The sequence below is a fragment of the Phacochoerus africanus genome, chromosome 11 (genome assembly GCF_016906955.1).
Source record: "Phacochoerus africanus isolate WHEZ1 chromosome 11, ROS_Pafr_v1, whole genome shotgun sequence".
Classification (NCBI taxonomy): domain Eukaryota; kingdom Metazoa; phylum Chordata; class Mammalia; order Artiodactyla; family Suidae; genus Phacochoerus; species Phacochoerus africanus.
Genome location: NC_062554.1, coordinates 19,366,242 through 19,389,013, shown reverse-complemented (window position 1 = coordinate 19,389,013; position 22,772 = coordinate 19,366,242). Strand labels below are relative to the sequence as shown.

At 47.8% G+C, this 22,772-nt stretch overlaps 1 protein-coding gene across 5 annotated transcripts in view; it reads left to right on the top strand.

Annotated features, from left to right (window-relative positions):
* The window catches only part of SYTL2 (synaptotagmin like 2), a 115,578-nt gene that overhangs the window by 23,552 nt on the left and 69,254 nt on the right, over positions 1-22,772 (top strand). For all 5 annotated transcript variants that reach the window (XM_047754109.1, XM_047754113.1, XM_047754115.1 and 2 more), the window contains exon 3: positions 20,182-20,685. In XM_047754109.1, coding sequence (XP_047610065.1) covers positions 20,585-20,685 — 101 coding nt within the window. In that variant the 5' untranslated portion in view covers positions 20,182-20,584. The remainder of the gene's footprint in view (positions 1-20,181; positions 20,686-22,772) is intronic.

Sequence of the window (22,772 nt, the reverse complement as noted above, 5' to 3'; positions counted from 1 at the left end):
ACCAACTATATCTGAACCAAAATAAGCTTTGTTAGGACATTCTTTTATGGGGGAGAGTTCCCTGATTTTACCCCCTTCTTAGGCATCACTGATTTAGAGTCACTTAGCAACACCCCAGCTCAGTTTTCTCTGTTTAGCAGTAGGGCGAGAAGTTCTCAGTATTTCATAAATTGGTTGCAGATGATTGTGAACGAAATAGATACATACATTGCCTATATTCATTATATAAACACTAATGTATTCAAATACATACACTGTATTTTAGATCAGTGGATAGGTAGGTATATAGAGTGTATATGTGTGTATTCTTGTTGCTACTCATTAAGCTTAGTCATTATTCGGCACTTGCTCAAGGATAAGTCTTTAAGTCTCCATTGGTGAATATATATGGAAGGCTTTACTGCTTTCTGTTGAGGTCAAGTTGTCAGAAAGGCTGAAAAGATGCTGAATTGACTCTGGTCTCTAGCTTGGAGCTCTTTCTCTTTGGTCGTTGTATCCACTTTGCAAATAGTGCTGAGTTCATGCAGTGGAAGAGAAGGTTCAATTTCCCTCTGATTGGAAAGGGTTACTTTCAGTTTCAAGTTCAAACTCCAAAACCACTTCCTGGGTACCACCATCATTCAGTCCCTGCCTTCACTGCTAGTTGGTTACTTGGGGAAGGGGGCAGACTGTTTAATCTCTTCATACCTTGTATTGCATTATACCTGTGAATTTCATCTCAGAACCTTTGATGAAATAGGTATTGTTTGGAATGTTACCTGATGAAATAAGATTGGAATCAGAATTCTGGAGAGTTTCCTAAAGTCTCAGCGAGAAATAGAATTGATAATTCTGCGAAGAGGGGAGTTCCCTTAATGGCTCAGCAGTTAACGAACCCGACTAGGATCCATGAGGATGTGGGTTCGATCCCTGGCCTCATTCAGTGGGTTAAGGATCTGACATTGCCACGAGCTGTGGTGTAGGTCACAGACATGGCTCAGATCCCATGTTGCTGTGGCTGTGGCCGGGAGCTGTAGCTCCTATTCAACTCCTAGCCTGGGAGCCTGGGAACATCCCTATGTCACAAGTGTGGCCCTAAAAAAGCAAAAAAAAAAAAAAAAAATTATGAAGAGTAAACCATAGAAATCCTGTCACCTAAATTCCCTACCCCCAAAAGGTCTGTAGTTTACCTTTTTTTTTTTTTGTCTTTTTGCCATTTCTTGGGCCGCTCCTGCGGCATATGGAAGTTCCCAGGCTAGGGGTCTAATCGGAGCTGAAGCCGCTGGCCTACACCAGGGCCACAGCAACGCTGGATCTGAGCCGCGTCTGCAACCTACACCACAGCTCACAGCAACGCCGGATCGCACTGAGCAAGAGCAAGGATCGAACCCACAATCTCATGGTTCCTAGTTGGATTCGTTAACCACTGCGCCACAACGGGAACTCCTTGGTTTAACTTTAACCTCCCTCTTTCCTCCTCTCTTAAGGACCCGAATCCACAATCTCCCCAGTTCCTATGTTTTAGCTTAAATTCCACTGTGATATGCAGAGCCCGGGCCTGTTTTATTAAGATCTTATGTAATTTTGAGGCTCTGTCATCACCTTGAAATCTTTGCCAGACATTCTCCTTCTCTTCCTTCCCACCTCAAGCAGCGGGTCCAGGTTGCTCATTAATTACATTCTTGAACCTGGGTAGCAGTGAATGCAGTTTGGGAAGGTCGGCTGGCTGTACAAACATGTGACAAGTCACACTCACGGAGAATACCTGACTGAGAAGGCCACTCAGCTCGGGTAGTTACTGGAATGGTCAGGAGTGCCAAGGTCAAGGATCTGCACTCTTTGTGGGTACAGATCCCAATGCCACAGGGCCCTTTCCTTGATTGTTACTGCGGGTTCCAAGGGAAAAGGCTCAGGGCCACCCGTTGCTGCGCCTGAGAAAATGCTCAGAGCCCACACATACTGACTTCTGATGGTGGCTAAAGAATGCCTACTTGGTTTTTGTTTGCTTGCTTGCTTGCTTGCTTGCTTGCTTGCTTTTTAGGGCCGCAGCTGAAGCATATGGAAGTCCCAGGCTAGGGGTCGAATCGAAGCGGTAGCTACTGGCCTACACCACAGCCACAGCACTGGGGATCCGAGCCACCCCTGTGACCTACACCACAGCTTGTGGCAGTACCAAATCCTTTAACCAACTGAGCAGGGCCAGAGATTGAACCCGTGTCCTCATGAATACTAGTCGGGTTTGTTACCACTGAGCCACAACAGGAACTTCTAAGAATGTCTACTTCTTCAATGAAAGGCAGCACGCTCCTGTGTGCACACACATACGGACGTCCTTTTGTTTCTCTGCACTCCCCCCCTCTAATGTAGTGCTCTGCTGTCTTCTGCATTGAACTCAGCGAATCAGGGATGTGAAATGTCTAGCTCTTACCTCATATTCAAAGGTGCACTCAAGTTTCACCTCTTCCCAGTTCTTGCCCTGATCTTTTCACTTCCCCACTCAACACAATTGACACAAATATACCCCTTCATCTGTGGTCCTTTTTGTTCTTTGCAAATGTGTGTTCTCTTCCCAGCTCTGTCACTTAGCAGCTGTGTGCCCTTGGACAAGCCACTTGACGTTGCTGAACCTCAGTTTTCACGTCAACCAAAGGATTATGATGATGCTTGTTCCTACCTGCCCTTCTGAGGTTGTTGCGAAGAGCGCATATTCCCGAGTGTGGTGTAAACCCCAGTCTTGTACACAGGGGAGCTCTTGTCATGCCTGGGAGTCAGAATCTTCTTGGCAACAGGAACCAGGTTTTACTACTTAATAGCTCTATCTGTAGTGCCTGCCCCCATCCCAAACAGGGGACACTCTCGGTGAGAGAGGAAAAGAGGAGGGAGACAGAAAGAAGGGAAGGATAACGTCTATTAACTTTTATATCCCATCATCCTGGTTATCATTCTCTCCCTCGGTATGGCTTATGAAGGATGTTTCGTTTCTGCAAAGGCATCTTGCACTGGGCAGCAGGATGACATCTCCCCCCTCCAGTAATCTTTTTCTACCCTCTTTCTCACCCAGCTAGCTTGGTAGTGGTGTTGGAATTCATTCTGATCATTTGACTTTATGCTCATGAGGGAAAAAAAAATGATAGAATTGAAAGGTATCTGAGCGATTCGAGACCAAAGGCCTCATCTCATAGGTGAGGTCCCCCAGAGAGGTGAGTGAACTCCCGAAGGATTTCAGTCCTTCCTGGCTGAGTGAGAAGCAAAACCCTGGTCTCTGGCTGTTCCTCCAGACTGACCCTGAATAACTAAGTGGCAGTGATCAGTGTTGCCTGCCTTCGGAAGGTATTTTCAGGATTGACTAACACTCTACAGCTCTTGCCTAGATCAGGGCCAAGATGTTTGTTGTTCAGGAGGGTTTAGGACAAACAGATCTGCTGATGCTGGAACAGCAGACTCCCTGCCTGCTCCCCACAGTGTAGGCGTTTGTATGTGCTGATACGTCAGATCACATAAAGAGTAAAAATCCCTTCGTAACTAGTTGTGTTACACTTCAAGTTTAACAGCATTCATTCCACTGCAGGCTCAGGGCTGGGGTATGTAGAGGTTTGAGGGAAAGAAACCCCGGCTCCGTTTTGCATCTTTGGTTCCTTCATAGGGTACCTGTGTGCCCGGGTCTTCCTTCCGTCTTTACCACCTCTTCCTGGTGTGTTGGACAGCATTTCGGATTTGGTTTATATTCCAGCTCTGCAGCTTCGAGGCAATATGAGTTTAGATGTCCGTTAGCCTCCGGGAACTTCAATTTCCTCATCTGTAAAACACGCAATGCTGCCAGCTTTGCTGGCTTTCCAGTGACGTAATGTATGTAAGCGTGGAGGAAGATACTAAAGGAAGATGAAGTGTTGGCTTCTTTTCTAACGTCTCCATCAAGTCCAAGTTCTACGTATTAATTGCATTAACTTAGTTTTCACACTAAGTAACACACACACACCTTCCAGTATTATTAATGGTTAAGAAGGTATTTTGCTTTTCTATGCAAGGCCACCTTCTTTCTTGTTGCCTTTCCAATGACTTTCTAGGGCCTGGCTGACAATTTTAAGCAAGCTTACTGTATAATTTATCTCTTGGGGAGATTTTCCTTCCTCGGTTAAAAGAAAAACCCAAAAAACCAAACCCCACCAAGTTGGACATCATTTCTAAATTTAAAGCTCCTTTTTAAAAGATGTGGTTCAGTTCGTTTAAAGAGAGGTTTCTCAGAAACCAATGCAGTGTGTATTTTTCAACGCCACAAAAATGATGTCACAATTCCAAACAGCTATATATGTTTTTTTCCTAATAAGGCAAAGGCTTGGAGATAGTTTACTGTCTTCCTTCTTGAATAGAGAAAACACTCCTTTAGAAAAATTCTGGTCCTTTGGAAGAACACTTTAAAATGCGTGTGATACCTCGGTGGAGTTTGGTACCATGTCGGCAAACATTGAACAGCAGGCGCAGGTCGGGTAGTGGGAACACAGAGGAGGTGGACGTGGCGTTTCTACCTTCAAGGAGCACTCAGGTCCCTTGTAAGAGAGACTGAGAGTTATACAGGCAGTTGCTGTGTAATACAGAAGCCTGTGGGTCCTCAGAGCAGAAGACTAACCAACTTGCAAGGAAGGGGCCAGACTCACCTTCTCAGAGGAGGTGATACCAGGACTGTGACTTGGTAGAGATTGAGAAGCTGGAAAAGGAGTTCCCATCCTGGCTCAGTGGTTAATGAATCCAACTAGGAACCATGAGGTTGTGGGTTCGATCCCTGGCCTTGCTCAGAGCTATGGTGTGGGTCACAGACATGGCTCGGATCCGGCGTCGCTGTGGCTCTGGTGTAGGCTGGTGGCTTCAGCTCCGATTAGACCCCTAGCCTGGGAACCTCCATATGCCGCGGGTGTGGCCCTAGAAAAGACAAAACAAACAAACAAACAAAAAACTGGGAAGGACGTCTCCCGCAGAGGTAAATTTAAGGAACATCAGGTATGATTGGGGGAGGGGGAGTTGGAGAGGAAGGCAGAGGCAGATCTAGAGGGGCCCCTGTAACACCGAGGGCTTTGAATTTCCTCCTGAAGCCAATGAGGAGCCATTGAATGGACCTCCCACAAGGTCTTACACCAGAAGGGGAGACCTTGAAGGTCAGAGTCTAGCATTTCATTTGACAGATTTTGGAAACTGAGTCCAAAGGAGGGAAATTGACTGACCCATGGTCGCACAGGTAGTTAGTGGCTGATAACGTACATCTTTATGTAGCCCCATTGGTGCCTGGGAAGCAGGGGGCACGGAGCCTTTGCAACGAAATTCCAGTGTTGACCCTGTGAAGGCAGATTCTCATAGGAACACTTGACCAAGGATTTATCGTGGGGACCGCATGATTTGGGCTAATGACCCCAGCATGCCTTTTTGCATATTATGTCCTTTAAAGGAAAGGCCATCGCTAGCTAGAAATGCTCTTTGGCTATTTTTAGATTGTGTGGTAGGGGGAATTAGTGGAATTCTTAAGGTCAACCCCAGCTGTTTTTCTCCAAAAGACCAGCTGAATTTTTCATGAGATTTGCTCATTAGGGCTCTTACCCTTCCGTGAGGCATTGTGCCGAGTCGGAGTCAGCCTGTCCTGGGAATAAATAAAGGAACTAGAGTGTGGGGAAAACTAGGTTGGAGTTGGGATAGTGCTGCCCTTTTTTTTTAAATGTTAAGCGCCAGTTAATGGTAAACACTGGCTTAGATGTGGTTGATTATTTCTCACACCTTCTTCAATCACGGTGAAGGTCCTTCTGGATCATAACAACCACCTCAAAGGATGGGTTTTGAAGATTCAGGGGTGCCATGGAGCTGGAGTCCTGCAGGATGCCTGGGTAGAGGTGGTGCCGACTCAGTACATGGTAGTTACGCTGAATAGCACCTTTCACCCAGGACTGTCACCTCAGAACATTCTGCAGATACCCAGTCAGATGTTCCTGAAGCATCCCGTGAGGGGAGCTTGCCTGTGGTTATTTGGCCTCTGCAATTAGGGCACTACTCTCTATTGTGTCTCAAGGACTCTATGCAGGCAGGTAAAGTGAAGGCATTTTTCATTTCTTCTAGAATGTACTGTGAACCTTTTATCCAGTCTCATGGGTGTCTGGAGCTTGGGCTGTGCTAGAAGGGGAATGGGTAAATGCAGTTGTATAGCATGTTGCAGTTCACCAACTATCTTTCCAGGCATGGGCTCCTTGGCCCCCTGTAGTGGTTCCACAAGGGAGGTGGGCAGTGATTAGTCTCAGTTTTAGAAAGACCGAAACAGAGACGCAGGTAAGTGCTGTTTGTGGTCACCAAGCTAGTAACCGAGTGGGTGACTCAATTCAAAACCAGATTTTTATGACTTTAAATCTCATGGTCTCTCCTCTTCATGATGCTGCCAACTAGATTGAGAAATAAAAGGCCAAGTTTCTCCTCTCGCACAAAAGTGGTTTAAGGAATGCCTTTAAAGGAAGGTAATTCTGTTGCATACCCAACTGAGGAATGAAGGATCATCTCCAGCGTGGGATTTCGAGACACGAGGGAGTGAAAGTGGACTTTGTCCCGCTGGCTCTGGAACAGCAGCTCTTTCTAAGCTAGAACTCAGGAACATTAAAATCATTAAGGTAACAATGTATAACTTAGGCTAATGAAAATGATACTCATTTATTATCGTTGGTTGGCATGAATAGTCAGTTTAGAGGCATTCACCAAAGAACGTGGGTCTTACAAAGTTTCCATCTTCAGAATTCTAACATTAAAAAAAAAAGAAAAAAGAGTTCTCTAATGGCCTAGTGGTTGGGGATCTGGCATGTCTATAGCTGTGGCTCGGGTTTGATCCCTGGCCCAGGAACTTTTTGTATGCCACAGGAGCGCAAAAAAAAAAAAAAAAAGAAAAGTTTACATTGATGATCAAAAGAGAATAAGCATACTTCTCCCCTTCTCTCTGAAATGGAGGAAAATACGGGCATCCTTATTATACAGAACAGGAAGCCTGAAGAGATGCTCCCAATACTTCAGTGACTTACTCAATGTTTTTGTTGTTGTTCTTTTTAACTGCCGTGTGCATGGTAGCTACCCAAATGAAGTGGACATAAATCCTTCCTTTAAAGAGTCTAGAAGTGGGAATTTATAAACATAAATATAAATATATATATGTTTCTGTATTGGTTATGTAATTAATGAATACTTGTTGTGTTGGGTACCTATACATGAGCTTAAATCTTCCCAGCAACCCAGCAAGACAGGTATGATACCCATTTTCCAGATGAGAAGTCCGAGGCTCGAAGAACTCAGTAACTTGCACAAGAAGGTCACACTACTCAGGTCTCTCTGCACTCTTTCCTTACTTCAGATGAGAGATGTGCAGGTCAGAGCTCTGAGGTTCAGTGAAAGAAGTGATTATTGTCAGTCCATGGAAGGGATAGTGGTGAGGGGACAAGGGGGCTGCAGGAGCAGCTTCTTTGAGGAGGTGTCGTTTAAGCTGGGACTTGAGAGACGGGTAAGGTTTGGATGTGTGCAGGTGTAAGAGAAGGACATTCAAGGTGAAGAGAACAGCAAGAACAAAGGTCTGGCGATAGTGTGGAGCAGATATTAAGGAGTGGTTTGGCTGGAACTCATGGGACCAGAAAGGGTCCATGAAAAATAAGATTGGGTAGCAAGCCTGGGATGAGGTGTACGTGAGTACTTGCCAAGAATTTGGACTTGCTCTGCCATCAGGGGAGGGCGAGGGAAGGGTTCTAGTTTTGGGGTAGTTTTTTGGTTTTGGGGTTTTTTTGCCCATACCTTGGCATATGGAAGTTTCTGGGCCAGGGATTGAATCCAAGCCACAGCTGTGACAACGGCCTGCCCTTTAACCCGCTGCACCAGGCCAGGGATTGAACCTGCACCTCCGCAGAGACAATGCCAGATCCTTAACCTGCTGCATCACAGAGTGAGCGCCCCAGGTTTTTCAACTGAGGTGTGGCATGCTCAAAGTGGGGCTTTGGAATATGAGTCTAGCAGGGTTGTGTACAGTCGCCAGAAGTGAGGGTGAACCAGGAATTAAAGAAGCCGCAGTCAGTTCATGGTCCTGTTCCCGTCTGCATGAGTGGTAGAAAGGAGAGCAAGGGCTGAGCGGAGGCGACTGCAGAGGTTCCCTCAGCCGAACCTGGCAGCTGAGTGGCTGTGAGGTAAGGAGGAGGAAGCACCCCCCACTTGGTGTTGCTTCTGCGGATGGGTTTGGTCAACAGAGTTCTGGGCATCAGGCTGGGTGGGGGCTTGGCGGCAAATAAGGCACGTTATCTGTCCTCAGCCTCTCTTAGTTTCCTATGACCGCAGTACAAATTACCACAAACTTAGTGGCTGGAAACGACACATGTCTATTGTCTTGCAGTTCTGGAGGTCAGAAATCCAAAATGAGTCTAACAGGATAAAAATCAAGGATTTGGCAGAGCTGAGCTCCTACTGGCCGATTTAGGGGAGACTCTATCTCCATACCTTTCCCAGCAATTAAAGGCTGCATTCCTTAGCTCATGACCTCTTTCTCCATCTTCAAAGCACATCACTCCAACCCGTCTTCATCTCACATCTCCCCTCTCTCTATCTGACCATCCTGCTTCCTTATAAGGACCTTGTGATCACATTGGATCTACCTAGATAATCCAGGATAATCTCCCCATTACAAGATCCTTAACTTAAATCACATCTGCGGAGTTCCGTTGTGGCTCAGCGGGTTAAGAACCCAACTAGCATCCATGAGGATGCAGGTTTAATCCTTGGCCTTGCTCAGTGGGTTAAAGATCCAGTGTTGCCACAAGGTATGGCATGGGTCATGGGTGCAGCTCAGACCTGGTAGTGCCGTGGCTGTGGTGTAGGCCAGTGGCTATGGCTCTGATTTGACCCCTAGCCCCGGAACGTCCAATGCTGTAGGTGCGGCCCTAAAAAGACCAAAAAAAAAAAAAAATCACATCTGCAGAATCCCTTTTATCAGGTGCCTTATCACAAATTTCAGGAATTAGGATGTGGACATCTTTGGAGAAGATCTGCAGAAGATAAGTTGTTAAACCTTTTTGTCCCTATAATCTCATTTTTCTTCCCTTTATTCAGTAAGGGAGGCACCTGTTGTGTGCCAGGCACCATGCTGGGTGCTGGGAACACAGGATGCCCAGGCACCTCACTGCCCATGGCGGAAGGAAGCAAAATGGGAGAAGGGCAGTTCATGTAGAACCAGAGGCTGAGAGGTCCGGCTCTCGACTTCTGATTTTCAGAAGCTGAGGTCCTGACTGAAGATGAGAAGATTGAGAGGAATTTCAGTAGTTTTAAAAAGCGATCTGCACTTCAAGAAAACTGGGGAAAAAAACCCCCAAATGGGATCTTCCTACTCACCCTCCCTCTTGCCAAACTCCAATCCCCAGTCTAGATTTTTTTTTAATCTACTCAGTGGCATCTGGGCAGGGGGGGTGTGTTTTAAGAAACCAGGAATTCGACTCCTTTTTAGCAGGAGGTGGGAGGTTAGAGGATGAGAGATAGTCTAGTAATGAAAATGGAAAAAGCAGCAGCAGTAATACTCGACCAAACCTCAGTCGTGTAGAAGGCGATTGAGCTGGTGAAATGCTGACGATTTAGAGTGGACGGTGTTGATGAGGCACGTACTAGGTCCCAGGCCATTGAACCCTCAGCCTGGTGTCATCCTCACAGTAACCCTGTAAGGTAGGTCTTGCGGCTTCCATGGCACAGACTGAGAAGAAACCCAGATCCTTAGGGGAACTACCCACGAACTGATGGGAGATCAATCCCCTTTCCATCCCATCATATATATATATATATATATATATATGCATTTTTTGAATTACCGGGTAAGGATTTTGCTTTATTTTTATTTTTTACCGAAGCATAGTTAATTTATTAAACTGATTTTAGATGGACAACTTTGTGATTTACTGCTTTTATAAGTCGTACTCCCTATTAAGTCCTTATAAAATAGTGACTGTAGTCCCTGTGCTGTGCCTTGCATCCTTGTGTCATTTATTTTACACCTAGTCATTTGTACCCAATCGTCTTTTGACTCCAAAACCAGTGTGTCCTCCTCCATCACAGCAGCCTCATAAGTCAAGGGGTATAGTTAATGCTCTGGTCGGTGTTATTCACCTGTAGCCGCTTCACAACAAAACTTTAGAGGATGGAGAGCAGCAGGGAAGACCTTGCTCATGGTAGGAACGCTGTGTCTCTGATGGGATAATTAATGGCCTGACCTGAGGGGTTTGAGCAGGTCTGGGCCTAGGGCACAGCACATAAGACACCCAGAGCACACAAATCTATGGAGACCTTGTCATTACCAGTGCTGGGGTTGCACTTGTACCCTGAGAGTGAGAGTCTCCTTTAATGCTGTGCCCTGGGTGCCTCACTGGTAAGGGGGCCTCGCTCTCCGGGCGCTGCAGTACAGGGTGTTTTGCCTCCTTGAATTCTGGGCCCTGGGCCCCTTGCTTGCCTCCCCCTCCGTTTGGATCTGAGCAGGGGACAGAAAGAGGAGAAGACCAGTGAACTCAGTGGTCTCAATGCTGGCTGCACTTTCCAACCCCCTGGGCAGCTTCAAAAAAATATCTCAGGTAAGGTCTGACCCCAGACCAGTTAAACCAGCATCACTGGCATGGGGTGGGGGAGGGATGGGAGGAAGGAAGAGGCCAGAATATGGGTTTGGTTTGGTTTTTTCAGTTTTGCAGGTGATGCTAATATACAGCCAGGTTTGGGAACCCCTGAGTTTGTGCACTCGGAGAGACAGTCCCTCATTGCCAGGCCCAGGAGGAATGGACAGGGTGGTACCAACAGTGAGGGTTTACACAGTCTTTTAAAGTCGGGGTGGATGATTGCTACAGTTCAGTTAACTTTATGGTCCTGGGTTTAATTCCAGCCTGGTTAATAAATCAGCTGGTGCTTGCCCTCCCTTCTTCTGAATTTGAAACCTAGAAAATAATTAAATCTAGAATTCATCTGTAGTGCCTGTTGTTATCAGTGGGCTGGATTCAGCAGGGGTGCTGTGAACTGCAGCTCAACCCATTTTATCAGCCTGTTTTGCAAATCCTTATTGGGGAGGAAACTGTGTCCGAGAAGGTGTCTCCTCTGGGTGTCTCAGCTCTGGGATTAGGTAGCTGTGTGACCTTAAGAAAGTAGTCCAACCCCTCTGTGTCTCAGCTTCCTCATCTGCACAAAGAGCTGGTTATGACTCCATGATTCAGCTGTTACCTCATTTCTGTGTTTGCTCTTGTTATAGCCAGAGAACAATTGATGTACAAACAAACGTGCCTGACTTTGATTGCTTTGCTCTTTAACTAAGTCATCGGCCATGTCTGACCTATGGCGAATCCTTTATAGCTGTAATTCCCAAACCTGGCCAAACATCATGTGGGGACATTTTAGAAAATGCAGATTCCTGGGCCCCAGCCCAGAAGATCTTGATTTGGTAGGTCATAAGAAATGTCTGGGAATCTGCTGCTCATCAGCCAGATTTGGATACAAGCAATGACAACATTAAAGCGGTGGAATTCCGCATCTAGATATTCCTGCAGAGGTCACAGCTGATAGAGGTCACAGTTCTTCAAGCCTTCCCTGTGTGCCTCCACCCCGCCCCCAAGACTGCATTAAGGCGCCTGGTTAAAAGTTTTATAGCATCTTGCTCTTCTGCGTTGTAGGACTTCTTGGGCTTGTTCAGCATCTGTCCCCCTTCTAGAATATAAGCTCTCTGAGGGGGGGCAGGGGACTGTGTATGCCGTTACAACTCAGGGAACATACAATGTATCCTCTCCCAGAATCGAGATCCCCGACGGTGGGACGGTGGTATCTGCTGCCATTCCAAGGAGAGAGGAAGCATCTGGCGTTTTGAACTGAGATGAGACTCCTGGTGTTTCCCAAGCTATGTAACCAGTAAGAGCCCACGATGATGTTGGCTTTTATAGCAGCTCCACGTGATGTCAGATAAACCTTGTTGCATTGCAGCTGCGGCATATAGACGCTCCTGGGCTATAGGGGTCGAATTGGAGCTGCAGCTGGGACCCACACCACAGCCACAGCAACACCATCCCTCCTTCTCCCCCTGCAAGGCTCTCCTCATTTTCCCTCCTTCCTGAATCCCTGTGGCCCCTGGCACTTGGCTGGTACCGTCATTATGAGTACTTAAGGGAGCACTTGTACGAGGGTTAGTTGTGTGGGATGTCTTCCTCACAGGGCTCCTTACCCGCCCTTGAATGGGGCTTGATTAAACCATTTCATTCCTCCGGTACCATAGGTCTCAGCTGCTTGGGAACGGCAGAAGGTGAGCTTTTCAGAAGTCCAGAGACATCGTGGTTAGGTCTGAATGTGAGGCTGAGGGGCAGGGAGCATGGTCACGCATGAGTCCTCTTTCCTTCTCTCCACCTTCTTTGCTCTTAGTCTGAGGTCAGGTCAGGCGGTGGGAGATGTTTGCTGCTGCATCAGCCTGGAGCTGAAAGAGGTCACTGGACAAAGGCTTCCACCTTGGCAAGAAGCCTCACAAAAGCAAAAGCTTGTGAGGATCTTGACGGTGCCTGTCCATTTTGATTTTTCTATGGAAGAAATGACATAGAAACTTCTTGGATTTCTGTCTTTCCTTTATTTATTTATTTCCTTTTTAGGGCATATGGAGGTTCCGAGGCTAGGGGTCTAATTGGAGCTCGAGCTGCCAGCCACAGCCACAGCCACGTCAGATCCAAGCCGCATCTGTGACCTACACCGCAGCTCTCAACAATGCCGTGAGCGAGGCCAGGGGTCGAACCCGCAACCTCATGGTTCCTCATTGGATTCGTTTCCGCTGTGCCACGACGGGAACGCCTAGAGACTTCTTGGATTTCTTATTCCTTCTGGACTCTTTCATTCACTTCTTTGTAGGTTCATTTCATTTGTTCATTTGATTTATCCATTCAGCTCATACTCTTTTTGAGAAGCTGTTCTGAACTAGTCACTGCAAGGCAATTATTCTTTCCGTTCAAGAAGCTGAATGTAAGCAACACATTAGATTGAGTAACTTACATGTTTTTAATAGAGCGATACAGGCATAGACATGCTGAAACAAAAGGCTCCTAGAGCATTGTTTCAGGACAGTGCTCTGGACAAAGTTTGCTGTCCAGATAAACATATTTCTATAAGAAATTCTGATTCTGATTGACTTTAAACACACAAAGAAGCTCCTTTTAGTAATAGTTTCTGGATCCTGGGATCGCTTCCTTTCTCAGAGGCTGATGGACACCTATAAACACTGGCATGTTGACACAGGTGCCTCTTTTCCTCAACGAGAAGAGTGCTCGTTCTCTTTTCCATGTCTGGCCATAGAACAAACCCAAAGGGCAGTCATTTTCCTATTCCTAACAAGTTGTGCAAAGACCAGGATGCCGTGCTTTGAGGGCTGGTGCATGTCACTCACACGAAATGGCAAAGGAGAAAGTAGGACATCAGGAGGAGGAACAGCAGGGCAGAAACACAGCCAGGCTGGGAATCAGGACCCCCGGGTCTGGTCTCATCTTTGTGCCTAACTAGCTGTGGGACAGGGCGGGGGTGGCTTGGTGGTGTAATGAAAGCTGAGAAGCAGCCGCTTTAGAATCTTACAGCCCTGGATTCAAATCATTTTCTGGTTGAGGCACTTTCTGGTGACTTCACTCCTTGAGCCCTATGTTATGTGCACAGTATGGAGAATGCTTGCTTGACTGGGGCCGGGGGGGGGGGAGGGGGGAGGCGGGGAGTTGGTGGTGGGGGGAGCACAGCAGCATGATTAACTGATCTCCTGTGTGCAAAGGATCTCAGCACAGAGAAAAAATGGCCAAGATTGTGCGAGGCTTAGAAAACGTCACACGATGAGCAGCTGAGGGAAGGAGGACGTTCATCTTCCCCCAGTAAAGGGGGCTCAGGAAGGAGGTGAATGCGGTCTTCCTTTTAGACTCTTGTGTGAAAGGGAGAGAGAGCTGCTGCAGCAGGGCAAATTGGAGGCAAAGCGTGGAAATGACAGGCCAAGTCAACCACAGAGGGAAGGAAGCCCCAGAAGGGAGCAGCCCAGGCAGGGGCGTTAGCAGCCTTGGGCCTGGTGGTCTGCTGACCGCAGCTTCCCAGGCTGGGAGATCTTTCCCCCGGGAGGGAAGTGGGCACAGGCTTTCTGATGGCCCCACTCCCTTTATTCCTTCCTAGGCTTCTCCTGAACCATCTGCGGGTTATTGCATTTGCCCTTTGATGCCTCTGTGATCTAGGAAGTTTCCAAAGTGGTTGGTTTTCTGCGCGACAGTTTGTCACCGCCGGGGGCAAGCCTCCTCAGCGATCAGGACTGCTTTTGTTCTCCCCGACTCTCCTTCTGCCTCCCCGATTTTTCTCTCGTGCCTTCATTCTTGATGTCATGGGACCGTCAGAACAATTTGCTTCTCTTCTGAAAACCTCGTCATGTGAGAGTCACTGCCTCCTCGAGTTTTCCTCCCCTTCCTTGTGGTCCGCAGGCTTTGGGACAGCAGCCGCTGTCTGGGAAAGGAACACGTGCCATCTGGACCCCTCCTTGGAGCAGAGCGAGTTGGGGGAACCAGTGCTGCTGTTTATCAGGTTTTAACTTGAGTTTGGTCAGCAGAATGATTGGGATTAGAGAAGGTGATGATCGGGATTAGACGCTTTTCTCTTCGCTGCCATCAAACCCAAGCACCCACTGTGGGGGCCTCTGTTTGTTTTTCCAGTTTAGCTTTTGGATGATAGATGAGAAGAGCTTTTATGGATGTTGAGTGGTGGGGCTGATACATGGGCACATTTTTTTTTCTTTTTTTCCCCAGTTTTATTAAGGTAAAATTGACCTATAGTGCTGAAAAAGTTTAATATGTATGGCACAATAATTTGACTTACATGAGTCATGAAATGATCACCACAAGTTCCGTGAACACCCATCATCTCATAGAGATGTAAAACGAAAGAGGACGAAACCCTTTTTCCTTGTGATGAGAACTCTTACAATTTACGGTTAGCAGCTTTCCAATATAAGATGGGGAGTGTTAGTTACCGTTACCGGGTTGTACACTGGAGGCTTGTACCTTCATACAGTTCCTCCCCACCACCGCCTCTGGTAACCACACATCCGATCGTGTCTTCTACGAGTTTGTTTTTGAAGTATTATTGACCTACAAACACCATGTCAGTTCCTGTTAACAACAGTGATTTGACATCGCTTTGCATTTCAAAATGACACCTGGGAAAATCTGCATTAAGTGCAGCCTGCCTTTGGAGCCCTCAGATTTCCCTTTTAGCGGCTGCTCTTAGTGCTGCCCACTCCTTGTTTGCCCTCAGCACTGTCTTCCATCTCACCAGAGCTTCAATAATCTCCACAAGCAAGGGAAGGAGGAGTGAATAGACCCATCATACAGGTGAGGAAACTGAGGCTTGAAGACGTTCGTGTTAGTGATCGACTGTCTTTTTAGGGCTGCACCCCCGGCATGTGGAAGAAACCAGGCTAGGGGTCGAGTCAGAGCTGCAGCTGCCGGCTTTCGCCACAGCCTCAGCAACGCCAGATCCGAGCTGTATCTGCGACCTGCACCACAGCTCTCGGCGACACTGGATCCTTAGCCCACTGAGCGAGGCCAGGGTTTGAACCCGCAACCTCATGGATGCTAGTCCGGTTCCTTTACACTGAGACACAAGGAACTCCAGTAGATGGGATTTGAGATCTCTGGTGAGTCTCCCGAGTGAGGAAATTAGATGCTAGTGGAGCAGGCTGGAGGGCACCTAAGTTGGCCTTGAGAGGATGGGGAAGGCTACCGTGCAATAAGTGACATCTGACTTGAGACCCAAAAGGTATTAGCTCAGGAAAGGGTATTTGTTCTAGGAGGAGGGACTAGCATGTGCAAAGTCCTGAAGGCAAAAGGAACAGAAAAAGCTCAATGTGGCTGGAAAAGAACTTGGAGCAGAAAGCAGATGCTGGTTCACCAAGAGCCTATGGGCTGCGGGAAGGACTCTGGGCATTAGTCAATGGACAGTGGGAAGTTGGTGAGGGGTTTTAAGCCTAGGAATGTGGCTTTGCTACATCCGAGTTTTGGAAGCGTCATTCAGCAGCAGGCGGAGGATGGGAGGGTGGGCTGGACCTGGGAGAACTGTTGGCTCATCCTGGGAGCTGCTCTGGCTGTGAGCACATCGGAGAATCCCTGCCGATGAGCTTCATTCCTCCAGAATGTCGGCACTGAGGTTGCCCCATGCTGACCGCCCCTGGTGGGCCCGTGTTTCTTTTACGCGTAAGGCAAGAATGAGGGTCCACAGCCAGCCAGGAGGGCCTTGTTCTGCTTCTGCGGTTTGAGGACTCGGTGTGGAGGGGAGAATTAAATGAGATGTCAACATCGGGTAACTTATTCAAATCCAGCCCCAACACACACAAGCTCAATGGCAAGCGCCTCCCTGAGCCTCGTGGTTCTCATTTGAAAAACACAGGTCATAAAATGCCTCTGCCAGGTCTTTGGGAGGCTCCAATGAGATGGTGCATGTCAGGTGCCAGGCATGTAGGAGGTGCCTGGTAAATATTTATTCCTTGCTGCTCCGTACAAAGCCCAGCGCAGTCTGACTTGTTTCTTTTCTGACTCACTCCGTCCTGTCCTCCTCCTGGCACTGGTGGCCTTGATGTTCTGGAACACTCGACATAAAGGTCCACCTCGGACCATCTTTTCTGACTCACTCCGTCCTGTCCTCCTCCTGGCACTGGTGACCTTGATGTTCTGGAACACTCGACATAAAGGTCCACCTCGGACCATCTTTTCTGACTCACTCCGTCCTGTCCTCCTCCTGGCACTGGTGACCTTGATGTTCTGGAACACTCGACATAAAGGTCCACCTCGGACCATCTTTTCTGACTCACTCCGTCCTGTCCTCCTCCTGGCACCCTCTGGCAGTCCAGCACTGGTGGCCTTGATGTTTCTGGAACACTCGACATAAAGGTCCACCTTGGACCATCTGGTACGTGCATGGCTCGTTTCCTCAGCTCTGGCATGTTGTGGCTCACATGTCATCTTCTTAATGAGACCTCCCCTAACCGTTCTCTTCGCATCGCCAACTCTGCAACAGTGAGCAACACCTTACCGTTCCCTGCCCCACTTTGTTTTCCTCCAGAGCACTTATCACCCTCCCCAAATTTACCTCATCATCTGCCTTTACTTTTATGTTTTTATGATTTAGTTTGATCGTTATCTCCTCCCAGTGGCATATCTGCTCCACAGGGACAGGAGGTTTTTAATGGCTTCTTCATTGTCGTGTCTCCAGGGCTTAGAACGGTCCCGGGTGCAGAGAAGGCTCTCGGTAAATGTTTGTTGAATGAATGAATGAAGTGTTGGGGTGTTTGGTTAGCTCCCGTGATAGATAGCATCCAAAATATTGAGAGTCGGGGGAGCCCATGGCATTGACGTCTTGGTTATCTGAGGGCTCTCCTGCAGTCTGACTGGATACTGACTCCAGGCTACCCAATTAGGAGTCAAGGGTTCTGGCCCTTCCCTCCTTTGTAGAATGAAGAAATTGCCCTTTGCCTCACTAAATAGCCTGTGTTTAGGAAAACCTTCATCCTTAGAAGCTTTTCCACAGACACGCGGGTTAGCTTGTAGTTCTACCTGAAAGGTGTGGAAACCAGCCTTCTCCTCTAGCCCCTGCCGACTTCCACTGCTGGACAATTTAAGTTGTCTTTTCTCTTTTGTTCTCTTCCGGTCCCCAACTCATTGAACTTAAAAAACAATCTCCCATTGAACCTTATGGCAGGGCAGTGTCTCCTCAGGCATTTTGGTTCCCAGAATGTGGCCCGCATCCACGTCCTGGCCAGCCTTTGAGATCTGAGGACGTTACTGTGCTTGAAAGCAAGCTGCTCTGCATGAAAGAATCGGGATGGCTGTCCCTGGTGAAGTTGTCTCTTGGGATTAGATTCACTTGGTCATTTACTTGTTCACTTATTTATTCACATCGAGGGACTCCGATGGGAGAGACGGAAAGCAGACAGATAATTCGAGCAGTGGAGATGTGTACCTGGAGGAGAAAGTGTGCAAGTCAAGGTCCTGCTCTAAAGTGTTTGTTGTATGACAAACTCAGGCCTCATGGCTTCCAACAGCAAATACTGATTTCTTGCTTCGAGACTTAACAGGTCAGCCAAGGTGGCCCTGCTCCAGGTGGGTCAGGTTCTGGTCTGTCCTTGTATCTTTTTCTGGGACGCAGACTGGAGAGGCAGTGGCTACCTGGGGCCAGCTCTGCTTGTGGCCTGTGGTTGGAGTATAAGACGCTAAGCCAAGCCACACAAGCCCATCCATAGCCTGTGCTTGCATCACACTGGTAACATTCCATTGGCCAAAGTTAAGTCACCGGCCACACCCACCATCTGGAAGGTAGGGGTGAAATGCCTTGCTGCCTCTAGAGGCAGCCTGACTGTGTAGTTCGATCCCAGGGAGGGAGGGAGGAGTTAGGAATAATCCAGTCTACTACAGCATCTCACTCTGGCTGTGGAGGGGAGGGAAGGCTTCCTGGAGGCGGTAACTTTCATCTCCAACAATGAGTCGTTTTGAGGCAAACAGGCGGTAACAGACGCAAGTGCATGCACATTTTTAAAATGAGTGTGTGAAGCTGTCTTAATATTAAGTAGTCACTGTGGGCAATATGCAAAGAGCTACAAGAAGATAAAATGAAGGTCACCAGAGTTCCTGTCTATGAAGAGCAAACTTCATGGAAGGGATCAGAAGAGATGAAAGGGAAATGTATGACCAGAACACTCTTACTCAGCTAGATGGAACACAAGTGTGAGCTCAGAAAGGAAGCTAGAATATATTTTTAGTAGCTATGCTTGGTACAGGCGGCGAGATAAGTGCTGGTTTTCATTCATCAGTTCATTTAATTCTTACAACCTGTGCGGGATGTCCTAGTGTCAGGTGAGTACAAACGAGAACCCTGAGCCTCAGAGTGGCAGGTAACTTGCCTGATGGTTTGTGGGTAGCAGGTGGCGTTGGGACTACTTCCCAGCAATTCTGTTTTGACAAAGAGCAAAGGATTCTTTTTCATAAAAACTGCTAGTACAGTACATACTGTGCACACTGTATTTTTATTAAGTAGGGCTGCTTTAAAATTTACAGAACCCATGTTTTTGAGTGTCCGATGTACATGCAGTACTGTGCTTGTTAAAGGGCCCCGATCCTGGAGGAGGTAACCTCTGACGTCGGCCTGGCTGTGGCATTCTGTCGGTCTCACCTTCTTCTCATTGCCTGTGGGTTTAAAATGCCTCAGAGAGAAGTTCCTGTTGTGGCTCAGTGGTTAACGAATCTGACTAGGAACCATGAGGTTGTGGGTTTGATCCCTGGCCTCGCTCAGTGGATTAAGGATCTGGCATTGCCCTGAGCTGTGGTGTAGGTTGCACACGAAGCTCAGATCCCTCGTTTCCGTGGCTGTGGCGTAGGCCGGTGTCTATAGCTCCGGTTAGACTCCTAGCCTGGGAACCTCCATGTGCCGCAGGTGCAGCCCTAGAAAAGACAAAAAGATAATAAAATAAAATGCCTCAGAGAAAATAGGATTCTTGCCTGTAGTTCTACACAGAAATGCTCACATTGAATGGCGAGGTGTCTGGAAATTCTGCCTCTTCCTTTCCCCCAGATTATATACACACACAAGTAAATAAATGTTCTTTCTTCTCGGAAATGAAGGGAGACAAGCCTGGAGTTGCTCCAGGTCCAGCAAAAGTTCGAAGTGGGACTGAGCGGAGAGTGACGACTACCTAGTCCTAATTCTGCTGTCAGTACAGGGCACGGATGAACCCTAGGGAGACGTCCCTACTCCTGAAGACAAGAGCGTTTGTGGATTTTTATCTCTAAGTTACCACCTGTAGTCACTTGACAGTGGAGTAAGAGCTCCCTGGTCTTACTGACCTTTAGCTTGACCTTCGAGCCCCGTGTTCCATGAGTCTGCGGAGAGAACCACCTCCTTCTTGCTGCCATCCCTTCCCTTTGTGGATCGTTAAACCTTGACAGGTGTTTTTGTGCGCTTTCCGTCTTAGCCGTCTGGGATGGAGTTTCAGGACCCACTTTCTCTTCACTCAGGAAGCTGGCGGAACTGGTTTCCCTGATCTCAGAGACCATCTCCCATGGTCATGTCCCCCCATGCCCCCCAGACAGGTTTTAAATCTTACAATGATGAGCAGTGCTTGTAGGAACCGCCTCTTGCTCTCAGGTATTTATTGTCTTATGATTCCCCCAGGTAGGTGATACTCGGATGCTGTTGCCTCTCATCGAGTTTCTGACGGACGGAAGGAAACCAAGCTGCGTCTCTGACTGGTCCAGAGAGGAGGTGCGTGTAGGAATGCCGCTGTAGGCATGAGAGACCTATCTGGCAAGTAATGCAGCATCCCGAGAGACTCTTCTTGACATCATCCCGCAGACCAGCACTTTCTCCAGGCGAAGGGCGCTTAGGATTTTGCTCTCAGCCACCTCAAACCTTGGCCTAGCTAAAGAAGACTTCTGCTGCAGACCTGCACGAGCTATCATTTCATTTCAGTTTTTGCTTTTTTTTTTTTGGATCCTCTGGGCCATAGTCACTGTTGTTCAGCTTTGAGAATTTTAAGCCAGATTGGTTCCTGTCGTTTCTGTGTTCGCTTTTCAAAATGATCGACTTAAGCTTCCTGACGGAGGAGGAGCAAGAAGCCATCATGAAGGTTCTGCAGCGGGATGCTGCCCTGAAGAGGACTGAAGAAGAGAGAGTCAGGTAAGAGGCCCCAGAGGTCCTTGGGCACGAGGGAAGGAGGGACGGTCTGTAAGAAGATGGGACACTTTTATTCACCCTCAACCATAAGTGGTAGTTCTGACTTGGAGCCTGTCTTATGGGTTCCAATTTTAGGTTTGCTTCCTAGATAGAACTTTCTCCTCCGTGGTATCCCTTAATTTATCCCATAGGACTCCTGCCAGAAATAGTCTTGATTGAAAACCTAACTGAGGAGCTCCCATATGGTGCAGTGGAAATACATCCAACTAGGAACCATGAGTTCGACCCCTGGCCTCGCTCAGTGGGTTAAGGATCCGGCGTTGCCGTGAGCTGTGGTGTAGGTCGCAGCTTGGGGTGTTGCTGTGGTGAAGGCTGGCAGCTGCAGCTCCAATGAGACCCCTGGCCTGGGAACCTCCATGTGCCATGGGTGCGACCCTAAAAAGACAAAAAACAAAACAAAACAACCTAATTGAACTCATTTAATTTATTAAACGCTGGATTAAAACTGAAATGCCATTTGCAAACACATATCCATCTACCGCTTTAGATATACATTTATAACCACCTTATTTTTTTTTTTACTGAATCTGCTTTTTAAAAAAAGATCGTGTAGTAAATTAGACAGTTTTTAAATTTCTAAATTTTTAGAAGACAATAAATTGAGAAGTGACTCATGTTTTTTGCATGTTTTCAGAAATGTTAGTTGGTTTCAATAGCAGTTGAAATTGGTTCTGAGCCAATTTTTCATTTGTGTCTCACAAGACGGGGTGGCAGCGTTGACACGGCATTCTTTTGGGAGGAACCCCAGTGTTCCATGTCAACATCCCTGCCACTTTGAGTCACAGCTGCCAGGTAGGGTGCGCTTGAGACCAGGTAGGGCCAAAGACGTGGGCTGGGGTCCAAGCCCTCCCATCTACTGCCTTTGAACCTGGGGCTTTGAAGGCAGGGAAAGGCCTCCTGAATGTAAGGTAGTAAGAACTGCACAATCTCCCTCCCAGGAGTTATCCAAAGGAGCATACGCCATGTTCTTACAAGGATTGTGAATAATGGACTTATTTGTACACACATTTATTTTCCATATTTTGACCTAAGGTGAACTCAGATACTTTATAAAAGAACATGCTGGAACTCACTTCAGGTACTCCATACTATCTGATTATGGGTACTACTGTTAATTCATAGATGATGCTTAGTATATTGCAGGAGGCTTACACACACTTTCTTGCATCTGAGCTCACAGTACTTGGGCTGTTGGGGTGCTGGGTGGGATGCGATGGGTGAGGAAATCGACCTTGAGACAGGTCAAGTGACTCAACCAAGTGCATGCAATCCATAGGTGTCAGAAGTGAGAATTAAATCCTGGCCTTCCCATACCTGTTCACTAACTCCATCTCCTCTCCCTGAGAGCATCCCTGTGGACTGGCCATCCTGGGTCCTGGCCATGGAGAGGGGCTGGCTGTCTTAGGGTGAAGTAGGACACTGGGCTGTGATGGTGACAGGAGGGGGCTGTAGGTGGTGGAGATCACGAGAATGGGGCTCCTCACTTGTCACGCCCCATCCCACAAGCACTGCTCCCCATTCTCAGCAGCGGGGTGCCTTGAGCAGTTCCCGTGGAGGGGTAGGATTTATACCAATCAGTCATCAGAGCCTCTGGGGAGCATCCATCCTTCACGCATTCACGGTCGGTGAATGTTATCCTCCTACATTCCTCCCAGCACCCTTGAGATCAGGCCAGGCGAGACTGTTACGCTCATTTTAGGAGTAAGGGGAGGGGGCAGCACAGAGACAACATTAGTTGATTTTTAAAGCATCATGGGACATGGGAATTCCTTTAGCCTCTCAGAAGATGGAGAGACTGGGAAAGAAAGCACTGGAGCTGGGGTTGCACCAGATCCTGCCCCTCTTCCTGCCTCAGGACAGGGAGACTCTGGACATTGGCAAGTGTGACCTGTGACTCCTCTGACTTACAAGGCCTTGCGTGCGCTCTGCAGTTCTGCTTCCTCTGTCTCGCCAGGTTATGAAGAGAGATGGGTCCTCCCTGCCCTTCGTATTTTCCGGCCCCTGGGTTTCTGGGCTACTGCGTCTTCCCT